The 23,768-nt window shown below is 40.4% G+C and overlaps 1 protein-coding gene across 1 annotated transcript in view; it reads right to left on the bottom strand.

Moving 5' to 3' along the window:
* The window catches only part of TSPAN15 (tetraspanin 15), a 37,310-nt gene extending 17,207 nt beyond the window's left edge, over positions 1-20,103 (bottom strand). Inside the window, exons 1-3 of the mRNA XM_077822424.1 lie at positions 20,008-20,103; positions 5,907-6,092; positions 2,483-2,557 (exon numbers count right to left, since the gene is read on the bottom strand). Coding sequence (XP_077678550.1) covers positions 2,483-2,557; positions 5,907-6,092; positions 20,008-20,103 — 357 coding nt within the window. The remainder of the gene's footprint in view (positions 1-2,482; positions 2,558-5,906; positions 6,093-20,007) is intronic.
* Between the last annotated feature and the right edge of the window lie 3,665 nt (positions 20,104-23,768).

Raw genomic sequence — 23,768 nt, 5'->3', positions numbered from 1 at the left:
AGTTAAATGTAATTGCTCAACCCTTGGCTAGAAAGGCAAAGGAGAGGGCTCATTTGACATCTGTAAAAGTCTGCAGATATTTGCTAAGGGAGGGAGGGAATAAAGATTCTCCATCTTAGTTATATTTGATAATGTTTCAGAAGGTTGAGATCCAACTGGTGTATCTTAATGGCTGAGACTTGCATGCAAGAGCCATTGTGCTGCTGCCCTAATGAATTCATTTCTGCTGCACAAAAGGAAATAATAAAACAACCTTCCACAGGCAAATAGAAGTAGGAAGAGAAGAGAAGAAGATGCTTTTCTAGAAGAGATGTATATCTTACATCTACACACCACCAAACTTTCATATTTCCATATTCATGATGGTTTTCTTTCTTGATCAAATTGAAGCAATAGTCTGGCTAATTAGATACCAGAAAGGATGCTACTTGTGCTTAGTCAAATTCTCAATTTTGGCTATCCCATGGGAAACTCAGAGCTAATGAAGTCTGGTGCAGTTTGATGCTGCCATCTAGAGAATCAGTAGCAATAAATATAAAATGTACTTGTTACTTTCAGGAAGTATAAAATATACTTGTTCAAGAACAAGAAAGAACACTGAGCTGAAGAAGCAAGTCAGTACTCCATGGAATCATCCTTTATGTCAGAAGCTCAAGGACAATACATAACCTCTGTTTTAAAAAAGAAGGATGTACATTTCAGTGTTACATGATATTTTTCAAACCACAATTAAACTGTAAAATGAACATGAAAAAAAAAAGATGCCAAATCTCAATGAACAACCAGAATCCCCTAGAGAATACACAAATGGCCCCATAAAAATGAAATTGTTATAACAATTTCAAACATCACCTAGACACTAGAATAATGGGGACAGGTTGTACACAATAACTGCATGAAAAATAAATACATAACTGATACTTTCTCTGTTATTAAAGATAAAAGATGGTAAACAAATGCCATAATAAGATATTTCTTACAGTAAGTATGACTCAAAGAAAAGCAACTTAACTTTTCAGCTTTCAGAGGGAAGTGGCTTATGCAAAACACCAGCATTTTTATTCAGTGCATCACTGAATACAGATCATTTCCTTACCCATAAACCATTAGCACCAAGCTCTCCGCCAACTCTAAAAGAGGGTAGTACAGCCCCCAGATCCCTTCAGTTATTAATCTCCTTGCTGAGACAGCCAATTAATCCAATAGAAATAAAGTTGTGAGGGGAGAGTTAGAGGAATGATCATTTGGAACCTTTTCTTTATGAAAATCAATAGTAACCCTTCCCCCACACTCAAAAAACAGAAAATTGAATTCCAGATATTTTATTTACCATGAACCAAATCTTCTATTTACTATAATGTCCATTCATTTTGATTCTAATACAGTGTAAACACGTTTGATGGGTTCCATTCTGATGTCTAGTTTCTCACTTTAAGTGAAATTTAGAAGAATAATTTGCACAATGTTAAGTATATGTTACGGTCACTGTTAAATATAATATTTAAAAGTGAAGATAACCCATCTCTTGATGTTACCATTCAATTTCAGAACTTCGCTGTAGCATCAAGTGGAAAGAGCAGTGATGGGAAAGGGAAAGCTTGTTTCAATACAACGGTGAGAAGTAAAATGGCAAGATTTATCATTTAAAAATTATGTGTTTTAAAGCTATCCATAAGAACACTTTCTTTAGAAGAGACAGATGTAGGACACTGGGGGGGTGGCCATTTATTTTTTGCTCCTTTGTTCCTTTTGAATGTTCTTACTGATTTTGCCAATAGAAAAATAGAAAAAATAAAAATAAATGTGTGTAGGCTTCTGCTACTTAACATGGCATATACATTTATGTCCTAAAGCTTTAACAGAAAAGAGTCATCTATGACCTATCTGCCAAAAACCCACACACATGTAGATTAATCAGTCCATTTTTTAATTTAATCAATATGCAAAGTGTTTGGTTGATCTAGTCTGTCCGAGCAAAGTAGTTTGGTTATTGAAGGAAACATACTCCAACCTAGTAACAGAACTGAGATAATGTAAGCACTACTGTACTAATATACATGAATAAGGTGAAAATGCAAAACAGATTGTTCACCCAAAAGTGCCCAAGTCTCCCTAGGCAGCTGAAATTTTCAGAGAGCAGCAAAGGGTAGGACATGGGAAGTAAAATGAAGAAAAGCATTTCACAACACAGAAAGCTTTTGCAAACCAGTTCTGCACATATTGCAGATCCTTACTAATGGGTTACACAGATAACCTTTTCCCTTATTCTTCAGTCTCAAAATCAGTTGCACAAGTTATGACAATTCCTTTTTTTCTACTAATTTGAAAAAAACTTTTAAACCAGTACCTTTCTTTAGTCCCTCACTTTTTAGTGTTCAGATGACAATTTAAATACTTTTACCCTCTGAACAGTGTAGCCACACATTTGCATATTGCACATTACATTTTTACTCCTTAGTAATGTTAACTAATTTTTGCTCACCTGATTTCTGAAGATCAGTGCCACAACTCCACCGACCAGTTCAATGAAGAGACAAATGCCAAGGATGTACATAAACTGCAAAATGTAATTGCAAAAAAATATCCTAAATAAGCTTAGGCTCAAATTTCCTCAGTTATTCCTTCAATTATTCTGCTTTAAGTCAGGAATCTTTAACCTCCAACATACTGAACAATTTTCTAAATCTCAATGTACTTTTGAAAGACAACAGGAAAAATCAAGGTTAAAATATATATATATATATATATATATATATATATATATATATATATATATATATATATATATAAACTGTTTGTGGTTTGAGAGATCCTTTTCCCCACATTGCTAATTGTACCTTTTTTCATTTGGCAACACTGAAAATTTTTCAACTGAATTGAAATTTAAAAGCTTTTTTAAGACTTGCATTGCATTTATCATGCCAAAACACCTCTTCCCCTCTCTTTATATCAGCATCATAGCTCTTGGAATAGCATATTAATGAATTGCTAAAAAAACACGGAACATTATGGTTTTGTGCTTCCCGAAAAGATCAGTAGTATTCAAAGTCAGTCAAATCTGGGACTTAGTACATTTGATAGCAAAGTGAGAGCACTTTAAGAGGGTCAGATGTTAACTACCACCACACTTCCCTTTTTCAAAAACATGGGGGCAAACACTAGTGCTGTACTATGTTGATAGAGCACTGGAAATGTTTGTACTTCCTGCTACTGACCTACTCCTTCCTCTCCCAACCCCCAACCAGGAAGATACAGTTTGTCACTTGTGAACACAAACACATACCAAGGGTAAACAAGGCCCAGAAGTAAACACTGCAGACTGCCCACATTAATAAACTGAGCTTATTCAGAATGTTCTGAACGACCTGGAACTACTGCACATTAAAGTCCTTTCCTCTGCTGGAGACAGAATTAGTCTAAGAAAGAAGCACCATGAACAGCAGCAAGAATGGTAAACTTTCCTGCCATAGAACGGTAAGCAATACTGTGTGCAATTAGAGACTATAATCATTCAACCTCAGATTCTCAGCAGTTTTATCTGTATCTGTACGGTATCTGTCAATTTCCAGTGTACTTTTTAAAATCGTAACCACCCATGATTTTAGTCTACATTATGTATCACATTTAACTATTCCTTAAATAAAATTTGGCAGGTGAATAAAAATTATGTTTATATGTTTTCCTTATTGTAATTTATGTTTATAACTTAAGTTTGAGACCACAGAACTCTGCAGGGATGAATGGAATTGCCCTCAAATAGCTACACTCATTCTTTCACAGAAATAGCAGAGAAGTGCTAGGTTACTGCTGTTTCCTCCTCAGGGGTCTCAGCTTTGAGGAGCTATGTGCTACAATGCCATCAATATTCTGAATACGCAGTTGTACATCTCCTTTTCAATGTACCCCACAGAACCATGCCCCCTGCTTTCCCCAGTGAATGGTAGACAGAGATTTGGATGAGAACCAACTTGTTTAGATTCAGTCTGAGTCTGCCATCTCCTCAAAATGCTTCTTTTGACAACAACCCTCTCAGTTTGATGCCTTAACCCAGCAGCTCTCAAACTTAATTGCACCGTGACCCCCTTCTGATAACAAAAATTACTACATGACCCCAGGAGGGGGGATAGAAGCCTGAGCTCGCCTGAGCCCCGCCACCCCAGGTGGGGGACTAAAGCCCGCGTCCTACCGCCCTGTGCGGAGAGGCCAAAGCTGAAGCCCAAGGGCTTCAGCCCCAGGCAGGGGGCCTGTAACCTGAGCCCCGCCACCCAGGGCTGAAGCCCTTGGGCTTTGGCCCCAGGCCCCAGCAAGTCTAAGCCAGCCCTAGCGACCCCATTACAACAGAGTTGCAACCCACTTTGGGGTCCCAACCCACAATTTGAGAACTGCTGCAAACTCCATCTATCAAAGTGGTTCACAGTTTCAAGGTTCTACTCTTCTCTGTTCTCAAATAGTAGCAGTGGCCAGATATTTTTTCTTTCATTTTCAAATGGCCGAGAGATTGTGCCATTTCCTCTCAAATGCAGTCCTCACCACAATACATGCCTTTGTTATCGTTAGGCTACACAAATGCCACACACAGTGTACCTGGGGCTAACTTTGAAGGGTATTTGTATGCTTCAGTCAGTGCAATCCATTTTGACTGCCTATTCATGATTGGGGTTATTATCTATAAAGCCCTTACTTCTCTAGGTCCCAGTTATCTCATCAAAGACTGACTCTCCTCCTAGGTGCTGTTATATCAACAACACATAGAAAGAATGCTTCAGCTATCTCTTTCAAGGGTAAAAAGAAAAGGAGTACTTGTGGCACCTTAGAGACTAACCAATTTATTTGAGCATGAGCTTTCGTGAGCTACAGCTCACTTCATCGGATGCATACGGTATGCATCCGATGAAGTGAGCTGTAGCTCACGAAAGCTCATGCTCAAATAAATTGGTTAGTCTCTAAGGTGCCACAAGTACTCCTTTTCTTTTTGCGAATACAGACTAACACGGCTGTTACTCTGAAATCTTTCAAGGGTGAAGTTCACACAAGTTTGAGGTAGGGCATTCATAGTGGTGAACCCTCTAGAATTAGATATCACTGGGCATTCACTGGCTTTTAAAGTGAGATACACGGTATCCCTTTATTTAGCTTTTCTTTAGCTGTAAGCCTTGGAATCTCTTAAAACTGTTTATTTACAACTTTCAACTGACATAGATCCCTTGAGAGAAGCTCGGTTTTTTGCTACAAAGGGCTGCAAAGAATAAGCTCTTTGTTTTTAGAAGATGCAGTTTGGTACATTTCTAATCTCAAGGCATATAAAGTGAGATCAGATACTATGATAATGTGAATCTTATTACCTTACTACTAATTAGAAAATATTACAAGTATTTATAATATTAATTCTACTTATAAGTAAACAATCTAACCTCTCAATATTTGACATTTTTATTTATTCATCATTTGTTCACTTATGGCGCTATGCACACATCAGATGAGATTTTCAGACGTGCTCAGCACTGGCTGAACTCTGGTCCCACAGAAGTCAATAATGATCTCAGTGGGAGCAGAGCTGGGCCAATGCTGAGCACTTGTGAAAATCCCACTTGTACATATTAAATAATAATCCAGATGATTCATTACAAAGATACCTGTGCAATGAAATATTTGTAAGATCAGATCAACATAAAGGATTTTATAATATTTAATTAAAAGTAAGAAAAGTGATTTGATTGTATTGCTTCTAAAGTTGTGTGTACCAGCCTTGCTTTACATAGTTTCTTTCTATTATTTAATTGAAGGAGAGGAAAAAATACTGTGTTTTTCCATTAAAGATAGATGACGCAATGATTAGGGAGGTTGAGCTCAAGTAATATCAAAAAATACAAAAACTATAAAAGACAGTAAAAAATTAGAGTACTTACTGCTTGAAGAAGGCATATATTGTCCCTTAAAGAAGCCAATACACCCACAAATGATACAAGAAACATTACAATGCCCAAGAGTATTAAAATAATTGCTGGGGCTAGAAAGGCACTTTCAAGGGTTTTATACTTCTGTCTTTCAACTTCTGCATAAATTCCAACAGCAAGAACAAGTGCTCCTATCAACTGCAATGAAAAAAAGAAAAACAGGTGTTATTGTTTTTTCAAATAATATTTACCTTAAATACAGAGATGTTATTTGATGAATTGTATTAAATTTGTTTTTGTCACTTCTTGTCATATACAAATATTGTCACTAATTGCTTTGGAATGAATTACAAATCGTTTACTTCTACAATTACCAAGCACTAGGTTAAGGAAAAAAATTAAAAGTACTGGCTTCTAAATTTAACTTGTATAATGTTCTCTTTGTACAGACCCCAACATTAAAGTACACGGCAAGCAAATAAGTTCAAAGTGACCCTGTACATAGTTAATCATTTGCACACCACTTCATGCCAAAAAAATTTTTAAGAAAAGTTGATTAAAAAAGTTTACTATAGATACTGGACCTATAGATACTCCACTGACATCAGTAACCAAACTCCCACTGACTTCTACAGTGCATGCTTAGGCTCAATACAAAGAAGGATTTTCTAGGACAGACAGGACTAATATTTGGTTAAGCATCATCCAGTTTCAATTATCTTTCAGTGCAAAGGCTACTTCTCATTTTCCACTTAATCGGATAAATCTTGGCCACCTCTGACAAACAATACTGTTTTGGGAGCCAGTCTCATAGCTCCACATTTTGACAAGAACAGTCACATAGGCACTTTTCCACTTAGCAAAACTCTGCATAAGATGTACAAGGGCTTAGTCCATGTTCAAGTTTTACCAACCTGCCTTTTTTCCTTCCCTCCTCCAACAGAATTTGAAGAGAGAATTTTATGTTCCTGGTAGACCAGATCTTCCTGCTTCTATGTCAGTATTGCAAAAGAAGTCTATATATTACTTCATGTTAAACAGAGGATGAACAACAGTTCTAGAGGACTTCACATTTCTTTCAAACATTTTCCCTGGCACATTTAATATAGTGGATTTTCTTAGCTATCCCAAAATAAAATTTGGGATTAGATAGTCAAAAACAGGAGAAAGTTTTATTATAGTTGGAAAGAGTCAAACCTAAGTATCTTTAAACTACAGGCATGACTGTTACTCTAATAATTCAATTTTGCCAAGATGAGCAATTTTCCATCATAAATGAAAGCTTTCAGGAAAAAAATATTAGACTTGTTATTCTGCTCTTGTATGGCTATTTCAACCTGCCAATTCAAATTCTCTACAATTCAGTCCACAAGATGATTGCATTTGGACTCATATTAGCTATGGACACATGTATGTGGTCACAGCTTCTATTATTCTTGTTAGGCTATGTCTACACTAGCACTTTTGTCAGTAAAACTTTTGTCAGCCAGGGGTGTGAAAAACCACTCCCCTGACAGACATAAGTGCCTTTTGTGGACAGCGCTATGTCGGAGGGAGGCGATCTTCCTCCAACATAGCTACTGCCAGACATTGGGGGTGGTTTAATTATGCCAACGGGAGAGCTCTCTCTAACTGGCAAAGAGCGGCTATGCAGGAGACCTTACCGCGGTGCAGCTTCTGTGCTCGCGGTAAAGTCTGTAGTGTAGACATAGCCAGTAATACTATGCAACTTCCAAAAGCTTTGCAAGTTCTTGATCCTTTTGCTGCCATAGCAAATTTCACCCACACAACACTTCTATAGATGGTGTACTTGATATTAGTGTCTTTTTCTCTTTGTGCATTAACACTAATCGCTGTCTTGTTGAATTCAACCATTAAATAACTAAATAAGACTGAATTCAGGCTAACACCCTTCCCTCAATTCAGAGTGCCTTTTGTATAAGGGAGATTATGAATCACAGAAGAGAAAAGACAGACAGCGCTTATTCAACTTTACTATTTACATTACAAGCCCTTTTCTACTGTACCTATTTTTAACTGGTTTTACATCTTTAAAAGGCTGATCTCTAATGTTAGTTTAGCTTTTAAAAAGCAAAATGTTTTGAATTATCAGTTATAAATTATATTATTTATCATAACAATTCATATTTCTCTAGCTGGTATGAAACTTAGGAACATTGGCAAACAACCCAAAGAATCTTCAATAAACCTTATAATAGCAATTGTGTAATAGTAGATTTGTAAAGTCCACTAATTTTAAAAGAATTATTATGTAATGTAGCATTTTAATCTTATTCTAAAAATGTTGATACTGAATAATGCTTTGCAGTTTACAAAGAACTCTGAGATGGGGAAAATAGTTTGCTAAAAGCCAATAACAGAACACACAAATGGATTAGTCCTGTGCTTATTTAAAATCTGTCTCTCATCAGTGGAATACTATTGTATATGATTTTTCAAGTTCACTCCTTAAACAGTTTGTTTTATCAAAAATCTTGAGTACCAACTTAATGGATAAATTGCAGGCTTTTCGGCTATTACAGCATGTATATTAATATAACTGATAAATGTCTAGAGAATACCTTTTTGTGATAAAATATATACATCTGGGTTTGGCTAGCCTTACAGCCCTATATTCCTTACTTGGCTTAAAGTTTTATATTAATTTGTGTGTTAGATCTTCCTATCCAAGACCGTAAAAATAAATATGCAGTGAAATGATTTGCAATAAAAAGTTAAAAACGTGCCCTTTTAAGAATAGATACACTCACTATTAAGCCAATAAAGTTCCTAGTGTTACTGCCCAGAAACAGAACCACTTTTTCTGTTACACGCTGCTGCTCTTGTACAGATCTAAATCTGAATTTGATTAAATCAGCACCTTCAGATCTGCCATGATTTCAAATGCCTGCTTTACACTCTGCTATATCAAAGCCTCTTACAGCCACCACAGTTAGGACTGTGTCAGTTTTTCCATTACAAACTCCAACTTTCAGGAACTTAAATCTCAACAATAAAATCTACTCCAGAGTGAAATCTGGTATACAATGTTTCTTGTTTGGAATTAATTTGTTTAAAAAGAAAATAAGAAATCTGTCCACAATAATCTCTTGAAATGTATACATTGTAAGAGCTGAAAAACAAGTTTCAGGTGTATGTTTGCACTCTGGTAGCTTAGAAATTGTAAACGTTACAACCCTTTACTATACACTGTTCAAGCTCCCTACTACTGCAGATAATTTAAACCTACTATAGACTTGCAGTTACACCAAGTGTACTCTGCTAGGAAAGGTACAGTTGGTAGAACTTACTGCGCACTACGGTAAGCAACTGTACTCAAGACACTAAAGTACAATATACGGTGTTTAAGATGTCCTCAACTGTCAGCATTTGTAGCCAAACCATCAAGATTTGAGGATTTGATTTGTCTAGTAGCTGAAATACTTGTCCAGCAAGTATATATCTTATACAGAGGGCATGCATGGTGGTGGGGATATAAAGTCAGAGTTAAGTTTCTTTGTGGAAACTTACATTTGAATTCCCAGGTTTTCAGAAGTTTGTTATTTTAACACTAAAAAATTCTGTTGAAAGATTTTTCCCTTGAGTTATTGATCCATATTTGCAAACCTAACCACATCTTCTTAAAGACTTTTGTCTGGAAGTAGGAACATATGCTCCACACACAAATTTTGCATATCTGGTGATGATACCTAACTAATAAACTGCAGGGCCATATGACAAAATGCACTTTTGTCCACTTAATCCTGCACTCTGCCCATCCATCTCCTCCAAGACTACTTTAGATATTCCAAATTTAGGAGCAGTTTCAGTTATTTTCCTCTATTAAATCAACATACCACAACTATGTCTCCTTTCTTCCCATTCCCCAAAAGATTACACTGGCCTGCCTGAGAAGCAGAACGGACACTATTCAGTGTTGGAAAAATGACAGGTTTAAGATGTGATATCTCATGACTCATCAAGACTTGAAATGCAAACTATAGGGATAGTCCGAGCTTCCCAACAGGACATGCAGCAAGAACTTCTACTTCTGGAAGGCTCCAACATTTTGCACTTCAAAATAGTGGCACTTGACAGGTAGACAGTTACAAAACTTGGTGCCAATAAAATTTATAAAAATTCACTAGAATATTTCTAAAATAGTTATTCTACAAAACAATACATATAGAAATGTGGGAGGTATAAAGCATTTATTGGCACTCATTTGTAGCTTTGCCATTCAGGAGTAATGCAACCTTCCCACAATCATGCTAATAAAACATTTATACTATACCATCATGCAATACACACATATTCCATACTGTATAAAGGCTTTCTTTTAGCAGAGGGAATTCCTAAAGAAAGAATAGATACTTTATTATAATCCTTGTGCATGTGGGTTATGTTTATATTTACTTGTACATTTTTAAAACATGAAATTTTTTTAAATCCTAGATTAAAAAGTATGAAGTTGACAATATAGTTACCCCTCTGCCCAGCAATACCATTACTTGAATAAACTTGTCCTCGTGTGCACTTCTCTTACACACAGTTGGAATAATTTTTTGTAAAATGTGCATAATAAACCAGCTTTATTACTGTACTCATTATTTCTATTGGCAAACCATTAAAAAACAAAAACTCACAGCCTAGATGGCTAAAAAACCCAGCATCATTGCTTTGCCTCAACCAAGAGGCAACAGTTTGGGAAAGAACTTTAATCCCTCCCAACTTACCCTTTTCGGCCAGTGTTGATTCTTCTCCTCCTTCCAGATGCTGCAGAAATCCAAACCACACATAGACCATGTCTACACTACCAATTTGTGTCAACAAAATGACACCCAAAAGTCGACATAATAAAAATCGCAATTTCATGTTCACACTTGCTCCCTCTGTCAGCAGATCGCGTCCACAGTGGGGGCACCATCATCGACAGTGTGAGCACTGGGCCACAACTGAGGATGCCAAATTCAGGAAAAACTGATGAGAAATAGGGTAGACACACCCCAAGACTGATGGCTAATCCCCCATAGGATATACCAAACTAGAAACGAAAGTAAACTTCTGTTTCACCAAACTGGCTAACAAGAAGTCATAAAAGCATTTCCTTAGACATTCCAGTTCTTATATCACCACTAAAAACACTGGATTTAAAGGTGAGTGGTTCTTTACAACCAGTCTCATCAAATAAAAGGTTCTCCTGATCCCAAAGGACCAGCCACACACCCAGGTCACTATATAGCCCAGATCTTACCCAAAAATCATGCTGTTGCCAATCCTTTAGTATCTAAAATCTAAAGGTTAATTCATAAAAAGAAAGAAAGAAAGGTGAGAGTTAAAAGTAATTAAAGGAATCAAATACATACAATAATTGCAAAGTTCTTGGTTCAGGCTCGTAGCAGTGATGGAATAAACTGCTGGCTTACGTCAAGTCTCTGGCTGCTTCCAGATCATTGGAAGGTCCTCAATTCCTTGGTTAGAATGCTTCCATTAATGTAAGTTCAGAGTCCAGAGGCTGGAGCAGAAAAGAGGCAAAACGGAGGTGTTTCCAGAGCCTTTGATATCTTCTGCCATGTGGAGAGAATCCCATAGTTCTTACTGTGGAAAAGTACAGTAAGAAGATGGTGGTTGGAGTCACATGGACAAGTCACATGTCCATGCATTTCACCTAGTCATTGCAGGAAATTCCACTAAGTGTAATAGGCATCTCCCATGGTTCATTGTCAGTTAAATGTTCTTTTGATGGGCCACTCATTTTGAATAGTACCTCCAAGATGTGCTGGCTAACTACCTTGTGGATGTTCCCCGAGGAGCAAACCTTTGAAATCCAGGTATAGAGCCAGTACTTATAACTTCAAATACAAAAATGATACATGCATACAAATGGCAAAATCATAACCAGCAAATCACAGCGGATCACAGCGCATTTTGGGACAGGGCTAAATGTCCCATGATGCGTTGCTTTCTGTCCCAGCACTCCAGGGTCTTCTGGCTTTTTTTTGCAGCATTTTTGAAACGGCCCTTCTTTGCTGTGCATCCTGACATCTTTGTGAGAAGGGATGGATCTTGCCCTGCTCGCCTATGCTCTGTTAACTGTCATGAAGACTTCGCGGATGGCAGCGGAGTTCATCGTGAAGTTCTTAACTGAGGAAGACTTGCAGGCACCCGACATTCTGCGTGATATGGATAGGAGCAACTTTAGATTGAGCAAGTGCATAGGGTAGATCGTCGCTTCTGGGCTCGGGAAGCAAGCACTGAATGGTGGGATCATATTGTCATGCAGATACGGGATGAGGAGCAATGACTACAGAACTTTCGGATGCAGAAAGCCACCTTCCTGGAACTGTGTGCAGAGCTCACTCCAGATCTGCGGCACAAGGACACCAGAATGAAAGCTGCCCTCTCGGTAGAGAAGCATGTGGCAATCACTGTGTGGAAGCTGGTGACTTCATACTGCTTCTGGTCAGTTGAGAATCAGTTTGGAGTGGGGAAGTCGATGGTTGGCGCTGCATTAATGCAAGTGTGCAGGGCAATAAATCGCGTCCTGGACTGTGACTCTTGGAAATGTGCATGAAATAGCGGGTGGCTTTGCAGAAATGGGTTTCCCTAAGGGTGGAGCGGTGATAGATGGCACACATATTCCCATTTTGGCACCAGACCACCTTGCGACGGAATATGTTAATAGGAAGGGGTACTTCTCCATGGTGTTGCAAGCACTTGTGGGTGTTTCATTGACATTAATGCAGGGTGCTCTGGAACGGTGCATGACGCTTGCATCTTCAGGAACACTGGCCTGTACAGAAAGCTTCAAGCGGGCACTTTCTTTCCAAACCAGAAGATTACAGTGGGGGATGCTGAAATGCCCATAGAGATCCTGGGGGATCCTGCATATCCCTTACAGCCATGGCTCATAAAACCTTACATGGGACACCTGGACAGCAGTAAGGATCGGTTCAACAGGCTTAGTAGGTGCCAGATGACAGCTGATTGTGTCTGTGGCAGATTAAAGGCACACTGGTGATGCCTTTATGGCAGATTAGACCTCACTGAGGATAATATTCTCATGGTCATAGCCATGTGCTGTATGTTGCATAATCTCTGTGAAGCTAAGGGTGAAAGGTTTGCTCAGGGGTAGAGGGTTGAGGCAGACTGCTTGGCTGCTTGATTTTGAGCAGCCAGATACCAGGGCTGTCAGAGGAGCCCAGAGGGGGGTTATTTGAATCAGGGAGGCTTTGAGGCAGCACTTTGACAATGCACACCAGTAACACATCTCTGTCAGAGGTGCTTCAATGTTACATTACATGTAGTTTTCTAGGGGGCAACGGTGACATTTGGTGCCTTATATTCAAGAAAGGAAGTGATTAAACTGCCAGTTCATGTATTGGTAGAGCCTGCTATCTCAATTTGTAGGAAACAAATAAAGATGATTTACCATTATAAAACTTTGCTTTTATTGCACAAGAATCAGCACACACAAACCCATAGATGCTTGGTGGGAAAGGAGGAACCAGAGAAGGACACACTTTCACAACTATGTGTAGGTCCAGCTATCATTGTGAAAGTTGTCGAAGGGGGTGGAGTGAAGGGAAAATTGAGAAGTCCCAGAGAGTGGAAAAGATTGTGTGGGCGGAGTTTGGGGAGGCATGGAAAATAGTTCTGAATGTTCTGCAGTGGAGGTGGAGCACTGGTCTGCTCAGTCTGCAGCATTATTAAGGACTTCAGCATCTGCATTTGCTCCTCCATTACTTTAATCATCCGCTCAGTTCTGTCCTTAACAAATGGGTGATTCTCTTTTCTGTCCTGCCGTTCGGCTTCCCAGTACTCCTTGTGTTCCCTTTTTTCTGCATTGGAGCACTGCCGGACCTCCCAGAACATGTCTTCTTTGCTGCATCTTGGGCACTTTCTTGCCTGGTGGAGATGCTCGGCTGGGGTGCATGGGGTATTCCTAAAGGCCACATCTGGCGAAGCACAGGAGACAATGCATAAAAGCGGGATTGTTAAATTCACACACAGCATTGAAACATTTTGGTTAAATACACCTTTTGCAACATTGCCATCACTTTTTTACTGACCCTAGCCAGGCACACATCTCTGCGAACAGCCAAAGTATGGTGAGTGTTGGCTGGGGTGGGCGGGAGTGCTCCACATGGGGAAAAGAGCACACACTCTTTGCAAGGTTCATGGTGCAGCATTCTAGGGACAAATTCTAAAATTCTCCCACACTTTTCACAGGCGGGGATCATTCTAGCAGACATGTCACCAAGGGTAAGCAGGGAAATGAGGGTACATCTACTCCATGCTCATGGCTTTTGCCCTGCTCCCTATGCTACTCGCCTGTCTGCCGCTTTGGTCCCTGCAAAAGTGGTTGCCGAATGGCGCAGGAAAGTTTCCTACAATGGAGGAAGGAACAAAGCAGCTCTGCCAAGGAACCTTCAGCAGAGGATTACCGACTACCTCCAGGAAACTTTCCTGGAGATCTCTCTGGAGGATTCTCGTGAGATCTCAGCGTGCATCAACACCTGGTTCCACTATACCGATTAGCTACACAAGGAAATGTCCAGCTCACAGAAACACAGCCAGCCTCCCACATTACTATATCCTGAACCCACTTCCGGATTACACAAGCCACAGCCACTTACCAGGTGTCTCATCTTCTGCTTCTTGCTCCCTGGAGAGCGACCGCTGAGACTGGCTAGACACCACTGGAGAGGAGAACAGTTCCTGGCTGCCTGCCCCACCGGGCGACCCTGCCAGGACCTGCACATCCTCGTCTAACTCCACCTCTTCATCAATAACTTCGTCCTCCAGGTTAGGTCCTCTTTCCGCTGCCTACAGGCCTGCCAAAGTATCCATGGGGCTCTTAGCAATGGAGGTGAGGTTGCCACTGAGGATAGCATCCAGCTCCTTATAGAAGAGGCAGGTCTTAGGTGAAACATCTGAGCGACGGTTTACCTCCCTCGCCTTATGTTATACCTACCTCAACTCCTTTATCTTCACTCTGCACTGCAGCATGTCCCGATCATAGCTCTTTTTGCACAAGCCTCAAGAAATCTTCCCATAGGTATCCCAATTCCTACGGCTCAAGCACAGCTGGGACTGCACAACCTCCTCTCCCCATATACTGAGCAGATCCAACAGCTCCACAGTGGTCCAAGCAGGAGAGCGTTTGGTGCGATAACTCGCGAAGGTCACCTGGGAAGATGTGATGAGACTTCTCCATACCGAGCCAGCAGGAAATGGAATTTCAAAAATTCTCGGGGCTTCTAAGAGGGGTGGGAGGATGGTTGTTTTCCTGGCTGCAGGGCAGTGGAGTTCAAACTGCTGACCACAGCGGTCAGGATGGGCTTTGTGGGACACCTCCTGGCGGCCAATTAAAGTGATGAAATCAAGCCTGGTGTCTACACTGGCACTTTGTCGACAAAAATGTAGAGGAAAAAGACATAACTCTCTCATGAGGATGGATGAATTTTGTCACCAAATCTGGGCATTTTTCCCGACAAAAGTCACCTCGCAGTGTGTACGCACTCACTGTTTTGGTCGACAAAGGGCAGTTTTGGCAACAAAACTTGGTGGTGTAGACAAGGCTGTAGATAAAATAGACTTATGTATATTTTGCATCCTGTCCCTTCACAACTGAATTTAAATTTGGCAAATCATATTTTATTCACACCAGAAGTGATTTGGCCTTGTTTGTATTAACTGGATATGTATCACCAAAGGATAGGGACATCCTCTGTATTTTTCTGTGTATGGGAAAGAGTGGAGTCACTTTCCCAAGTGGAAGAAAAAGTAGTTTTTTAACTACTATTCCCAGCACTAAATTTACTATTTAATTCACATATAAAAGTTTAAGTGTGTCAAGTAATTCTGTGACTATCAGCACTAGTTATTTTCATCTTGAAACCTTGGAGGGGGAAATGGGTTTTATCTTAAAACATAATTATGGTTAGAACCTCTGGAAAAACAGCTTTTTGAAACTGTATCAGTGACTAAGATCTTGTCTGCATTAAGGTTGTATTGGTGTTTGACACGAATTTCAAAACTCAATTACAGTCTAACAGTGTTGTAAAATGCTTTATGTTCTCATCACACCCACTATTGTTACAAACCTTACTACAGGCCAACCTAGGATCAGGCCTTGGGGGAGAAGAGAATTGATAATGTTATTATGGCTAGCATAACATAAATACCTCTTCACATTGGAGAGATAAATTATGCTACTACCTGATTAGCTGGAAGTGTTGGAAATCAATTGTCTAGAAAAGTCAGCAGTTTTTGAAGAGAGTTCTAGATGCACAGTTGAAACCATAGCAGTGACAGGACCTTGCAACAAATTTATTCATTTTGACAGTCTAAACAAGTTTTTTCAGACTATTTTTATTCTTCTTTGTGCATCTTCAATAATGTTGACAGGAGCAAAAATTAGTTTAATCAAACAGATGTGTCTCAGAATATCTGTAAAATGCACATGTCGCAAGCAACACGATTAGATTTTGAGAGACCCATTTGCTTGATCAAACCCACAAATTAAGAAAAAAAAGTCTTACACTTTACAAATTTTATACTTACTCTTTAATTAAATGCTCCAGCCCTGACCCATTATTGCAAAAAATCATTAATGTTAAGAGTTAAAAAATATTACGAGAACAGTAATTCTGGCAATTACCAGGAGAAAGAAGGGGTAAAGATAGCTTTATATAACCTTTGCCTCAATTCTATGCTGAGACTTCCAGCAGGTGATTTGACCCCTATTGCAGGTTAGCAAAACTCTGACACCAGAGGAATTTCCAGTTGCCCCAGTAGGCCAGCTTTCTGGTTGCTTTGCAAGTGTACTTAAGAGGGTACCACAGAAACTAATGGAAGTAAATGGGAGGTGAATGTGCTAAGCACAAAACAAAATATAACCCTAACAAAAGGGAAAGTATAGAGCAGTTAAGTACAGTGAATAAAGGTTTAAGCAAGTGAGTATAACATACTGAAATTCCTTCACAAGTTAAAACGGTTGTTCACTATATAGAACAAAACTCTACTCTCGCCGAAGTCAGTGGGATTGTGTCAGCATAACAGAAAAAAGAATTCAGCCTTAGGTACTTATTACACATTTGGACAAGTAAGGAGATCTGTTTCACTTGACTGGGAGAATGCAGAATTTAGAGGGAAAACAAGCCTGCGACATATTTCAAACAATACATCATATGTTAAAGCTGTGAAAGAAGACAATTATACTAACAAAGGAAGCCCTCTGCAAGAATAAATGCCATCAGCCCCCATCCTTTCCTCCTCCAACAGCTCTTTCATTGTGGCCTCTGTCCCACTTTCAAGTTGCAAACTGCCTTCTTAATATATTAATGAGTTAAGAATTTAGATATAAATAAGGTTAAAATAAATAAAATGAAAGGACCACTAAAATATAGATGCCTTGGGAATTCTATATGTGCAGGTCTGTTATTTATCGTTTTTTCTTCTTTTCATTTTTGCAACATTTACAGTCATTTTGTTGAGGGTGGGGTGGCATGGTAAAACCTTCCTGGACTCTGTGCTGAGGTGACAAGGAGTTATTTAAAGGAAGATACAGTGTGTATAAACTTTTCTCCATTAACATACAAATTTAAATTCCATCTCTTCAGGATTGATTTGAAAACTATATGTTTGCAAACTCCATTCACATAAGCTAATCTTAGTTTACCCGAACATTATTATGAACTAACATTTCTAATTACCAAAACATTCTATCTAATTTCCTTTTAACAACTATTCCATGGTGTTAGACTGCACCTTATGTATTTTGATATATGATAGGAGGAACAAGTTTAGCATATTTTCCTAGTTGAAAATCCAGGGGGGAGGGAGGGAAGAATTACAAATAAAGACTAAGTTTCTTAAGGTGTTTGAAAGCTACTATGGTCTGGACAGGTACTCAGTGATATCAGAGTTGACTTTTCTGTTACTAAGTGGTGTGTTATGCCACACCAGAACAAGCTTACCATGCCAAATGAAAGAGCAGACAAGTAAATGAGGTACAAGTGTGCTTGCTTACAGAAAAAAAGATAATGTGGTGTTTAAGAATAGAAGGCATACCTGTGTATAAATCAATTTATTAGAAACCCTTTAACACAGAACAAAATCAGTAAAATGTTATTATTAGGACAAGTATCCTAATGTGGAAAGGCTATAATTATTGCTGCCCTGACCTTTTTTTGCAGAAGGTTCTACTTATGGAATGGTTGCTGGAGTGAAACTAGGAGCCCAAGGAGGAGAAAAGGTTAATTTTCTATTAAAAACAGAAAAAATAATAAAATGAAAAAGGCTAAAAAGATACCTAATACCCAAAAAAGTCTGAACTAAAGGCAATGTGCTTTATGTTCTGATTTTCAGTCATTCGTCAAATTGTAGGTTTTCTTCAAAACAAAACCTAAAAGGATACTATACTATTAAGACTCAGAAACCCAAGGTAACATGTTCTCCCAACTCACGCTTTAAAAACAAAAAGCCTTACTTTAAACATCTATCCCTACTAGGGAAAAATTATCAGATCTTCAAAACAAGAAATGCAGTAGTCTTGAATTTGGAGCTTTTTGAAGACAAAGACAGAAACAAATCTCATCTAGGAATCTGAAATGTCAACATATGTGACAGTTCCCAGCACAGAAAACGGTCTGTCAGATTCTACTGTAAATACAGAACTTCATACCCTGAAAATGGAAATTTGCTAATTTTTTTTTTTTTTTTTTTTTTTTTTTTGCTAAATGAGTGTCACCACTGGTCATTGTTTTCAAACTCAGGATGCATACCAAAGGTGAAGTTGCCATTTTTGAGAAGGACAGACATGTAAGTCAGATTTGGGCTGTAACACCCTGGATGATGTCTCTTTCAACAGAAACTCTATTAGACTAGTTTCAGAGTAGCAGCTGTGTTAGTCTATATCCGCAAAAAGAAAAGGAGTACTTGTGGCACCTTCGAGACTAACAAATTTATTTGAGCATAAGCTTTCCTGAGTTACAGCTCACTTCATCGGATCCACTGCATGCATCCCATGAAGTGAGCTGTAGCTCATGAAAGCTTATGCTCAGATAAATTTGTTAGTCTCTAAGGTGCCACAAGTCCTCCTTTTCTTTCTATTAGACTACTTTCTCTTCACCTAACAAGCCTGAACAATTTTCTTCAGCACTATGAGAGCTGGTCTGCTGCTTTGCACAATAGTATAAATACCACACAGCGGAGAGTTTGTACTATCTTTCCTATGAAAATCAGTAAAAGACATCAAACAACATTGCACGTTCCTCTTTTAAAAGCACAGAACAGAGCAGGTGAAATATCACTGAACAGCCCACAAGCTTAAAATTGAAATCATCCTACATTAATCAGACACAAAACAACTAGTTCTCTAGTGGCTGAAGCCTTTCCCCCTCTTAGCTTTCTCACTCCCATCTGAGTGTGATAAAGCAATGTTTTGTTGTTAGCGTACACAACTGATTTTCATGCTACCTGCCACACCCTTCCACCTCTGGAAGTCGCTAAGTGCCAAAACCAGTTGATTATCACGCAGTGACAACCACAAAACTGCACCCCAGAGGCTTCCTTCTAGGGCACGCGGTGCATTGACGCCAGAGATCTCATTCAGGGACAGAATTCTTCCATGTGCCCATCCACTGAGCCCTGCCCAAGGGGGAACGTTCCTGGCCTTCTCACGCACTTCACCGGGTGCGCCCGGCCGGGAACCCACATCCACGCTGAGGAGGACTCGAGAGTCCGCCCCCACCCCCGGCCCCAAAAAACCCCAACCCAACAACTCTGCCCCGCGGAGCGCGCGGGCAGCTCTCGCCCTTGAGGGGGGTATATGCTGGTTCGTTGCTGGTGTGACACACGGGCGCACTGCCAGGGCTGGAGAAGCGGTGCCTCTCCCCCCAGCACACACACGCACACACCCGGCCCGGGGGCGCTGGGCTCCAGGACCGCACCGACCGCGGCGCCAGCTCGCCTCAGCGCAGCATCTCCAGGCGGGCGCTGTTCCCCGGCCCCCGGGCAGGGCGGTGACCGTAGCCCCCCCGCGCAGCCGGCTCACAGCGGGGATCGGGGTCTCTCCTCGGCCGCCCCCCGCGCAGCCCGCGCTCACCCAGAAGAGCGTGGAGTAGGTGATGAGGGTGAACTTGAGGCAGAGGTAGGAGAAGCGCGCACAGTAGCGGATGTTCTCGGAGTCCCCGGCCGCCATCCTGCTCCCCGGCCCGGCCCGCTTCCTGCTTCTCCCGCCGCCACCTGCAGCGCAGCCCGCGAGCGGCACCCAGCCGGCGCCGGAGTCTCGCAGCCGCGGGCAGCACCACTGGGTGGCAGCGGCGCGGGAGCTGTCGCTCAGCTGGGGGCGGGGGACGACCAGGGAGGGATGAGCGAGGGCCGCGGAGTTGGGGGGCGGGGGCGGGGGGTGTCGCTTGGCGGGGAGAATGCAGAATGTAGAGGGGACAGAAGCCTGCCCCGTACTTCAAACCATCCATCCTACATTCAAGCTGGGAAAGCAAACGATTCGACCAGACAAGTCAGGCTCCCAGGGCTCTGACCACGGAGCCTTTCTGCTCCTAGTTGAGGAGTCACAGCACGAGTCCTTCAAGAACTTAAAGACTCTAAGTCACGCTGTGTCTTCAGTCATGACCTGGAGTTTGACAGCATCCCTTCCCTGCCAAAGGAGTACAAATTTACACTGCCTCTAATTTCTTTGTGGCCCTGTTAGGAACATAATTATGACCACACTGGGTGTGTAGGGTTCCCTCACAGAGAGCCCCTTGGGACTGTCACCTGACCTGCTGAAAATGACCTCTGATCCTGTTTTCCCTGCCAGCTTGGGACTTCAGAGCCCTTTCTCCTGGAGCCAGACACAGCCAGCCTGCTACAAACACAGACCAAGGGTCTGGACCAGGGCCCCCAAAGCTGCAGGCTTTAAATGAAAACAGTTTAGCAGGTTACCTGCCTCCAGCCCCCAGACACCCAGCTCCCAATGGGATCCAAACCCCAAATAAATCCATTTTACTCTGTATAAAGCTTATACAGGTAAATTCATAAATTGTCCACCCTCTACAACGCTGACAGAGAGATAGGCACAGCTGTTTGCTCCCCTGGGTATTAATCACTTACTCTGGGTTTATTAAATAGCAAAAGTGATTGTATTAAGTATAAAACCTAGGATTTAAGTGGTTTCAAGTAATAACAGACAGAACAAAGTAAGTCATCAAACAAAATAAAAAAAAACATGCAAGTCTAAGCCTAACACATTAAGAAACTGATTACAGGTAATATCTCACCCTCAGAGATGTTCCAATAAGCTACTTTCATAGACTAGACTCCTTCCTAGTCTGAACCCAATCGTTTCCCCTGGTACAGTCCTTGTTAGTTCCAGCAGACATCTTAGATGGTAAGCAGGGGCTTTCTCATGACTGGCCTCCTTTTGTCCTGTTCCACCCTCTTTTATAGCTTTAGCACCAGGCAGGAATCTTTTGTCTTCCTGGGTCCCCACCCCTCCAAAATGGAAAAGTATCAGATTTAAGATGGATTCCAGTATCATGTGACATGGTCACATGTCCTGTGGGACCCCAGCCTCCATTCTTCCTGGGTTGGCCCACACATACACAGGAAGGTTTGCACATAAACAGAGCCATTCACTAAAAAGAAAAGGAGTACTTGTGGCACCTTAGAGACTAACCAATTTATTTGAACATAAGCTTCCGTGAGCTACAGCTCACTTCATCAGATGCATACTGTAGAAAATACAGAAGATATTTTTATACACACAGACCATGAAAAAATGGGTGTTTATCACTACAAAAGGTTTTCTCTCCTCCCACCCCACTCTCCTGCTGGTAATAGCTTATCTAAAGTGATCACTCTCCTTACAATGTGTATGATAATCAAGGTGGGCCATTTCCAGCACCGAACACTTCAATCTCCCTGGTCACGCGATTACAGACATGAAACTTGTGATATTACAACAGAAAAACTTCAGAAACAGACTCCAAAGAGAGATTGCTGAATTGGAATTAATTTGCAAATTGGATACAATTAACTTAGGTTACTTTTTATAATGAATCAACCATTCCCAATCTCTATTCAAGCCTATTTCCCCTTGTTTATTCCTCCCCCTCACCCCCGTTCCTCAGACGTTCTTGTTTAACCCTGGATTTGTGCTGGAAATGGCCCACCTTGATTATCATACACATTGTAAGGAGAGTGATCACTTTAGATAAGCTATTACCAGCAGGAGAGTGGGGTGGGGGGAGAGAAAACCTTTTGTAGTAAAAAACACCCATTTTTTCATGGTCTGTGTGTATAAAAATATCTTCTGTATTTTCCACAGTATGCATCTGATGAAGTGAGCTGTAGCTCACGGACGTTTATGCCCAGATAAATTGGTTAGTCTCTAAGGTGCCACAAGTACTCCCTTTCTTTTTGCGAATACAGACTAACACGGCTGTTACTCTGAAAAGAGCCATTCACTGTTCATTGATTTTGAAGCACCCTTAATGGCTTCCACTTAATACGTTTACATCAGTAATAAAAGTTTATATCTTATTCTCCTAACTCCAGACATAGAAATAATACGTGCAAACAAATAGGATGAACACACTCAGTAGATCATAAGCTTTGTAATGATACCTTACAAGAGACCTTTTGCATAAAGCATATTCCAGTTGCATTATATTGACATTCATAAACATATTTTCATAAAGCATATGGAGTGCAACATCACACTGGGTCAGACCAAAGGTCAATCTAGCCCAGTATCCCGCATTCTGACAGTGGCCAATGCCAGGTTCCCCAGAGGGAATGAACAGAATGGAATCATCAAGTGATCCATCCCCTGTCGCCCATTCCCAGCTTCTGGCAAACAGAGATTAGGGACACCATCCGTGCCCATCCTGGCTAATAGCCATTGATGGACCTATCCTCTGCTGGAATACTCACCTTACCCAACCAAAGCTTCCACTTATTTCTTCTGAGCATTCATCACTCTGGGTAATGGGAGTTTTACATCTCCATATTCTGCACACAGGAACTTTGGTGCATGCAATGCTGCATACATAGGGTTGCCAACCCTCCAGGATTGTCCTGGAGTCTCCAGGAATTAAAAATTAATCTTTAATTTAAAAAAAGAACAGAAGTACTTGTGGCACCTTAGAGACTAACAAATTTATTAGAGCATAAGCTTTCATGGGCTACAGCCCACTTCATTGGATGCATAGAATGGAACATATAGTGAGAAGATATACATATATACATACAGGAAGGTGGAAGTTGCCATACAAACTGTAAGAGGCTAATTAATTAAGATGAGCTATTATCTGCAGGAGAAAAAAACTTTTGTAGTGATAATCAAGATGGCAGGCACTCCTGTTCTTTTTGCGGATACAGACTAACATGGCTGCTACTCTGAAACCTATCTTTAATTAAAGATAATGTCATGTGATGAAACCTCGAGGAATTTGTATAACCAAAGATGGTAACCCTATTCATCCACAAAGCTATAGGTTGAGTTGAAGTCACAGGAAACTTGGCCCACTGTTATTGTTTTCTTAATCCCCTACTGTTCCATTTAGTTATTCTTTATAAAATATTTGAACATATAAAGTCCTACATATGTGCTAAATATTCTTATTCCTAAGAAATTTATCAGCGTTTTAAAACAAAACTGGAAAACAAAAGAAAACAAAGCTTCTCAGCTGAGCAGCCCAACAATAACAATTATTTCCAGTCATGGGTACACGAATACACAAACTGCATTATTCCTCCATTTTGCCAGCTTTCTCCATTCTTCAAAGCAAACAGAATATTACTATTTACAAGAATCCTGTTCTCAAATATAAAGCTGACTATCCAAATATTAAGCCTAAAAGA

This window comes from Eretmochelys imbricata, chromosome 7 (genome assembly GCF_965152235.1).
Source record: "Eretmochelys imbricata isolate rEreImb1 chromosome 7, rEreImb1.hap1, whole genome shotgun sequence".
Lineage (NCBI taxonomy): Eukaryota > Metazoa > Chordata > Testudines > Cheloniidae > Eretmochelys > Eretmochelys imbricata.
This window is presented reverse-complemented; position numbering and strand designations above follow the sequence as displayed.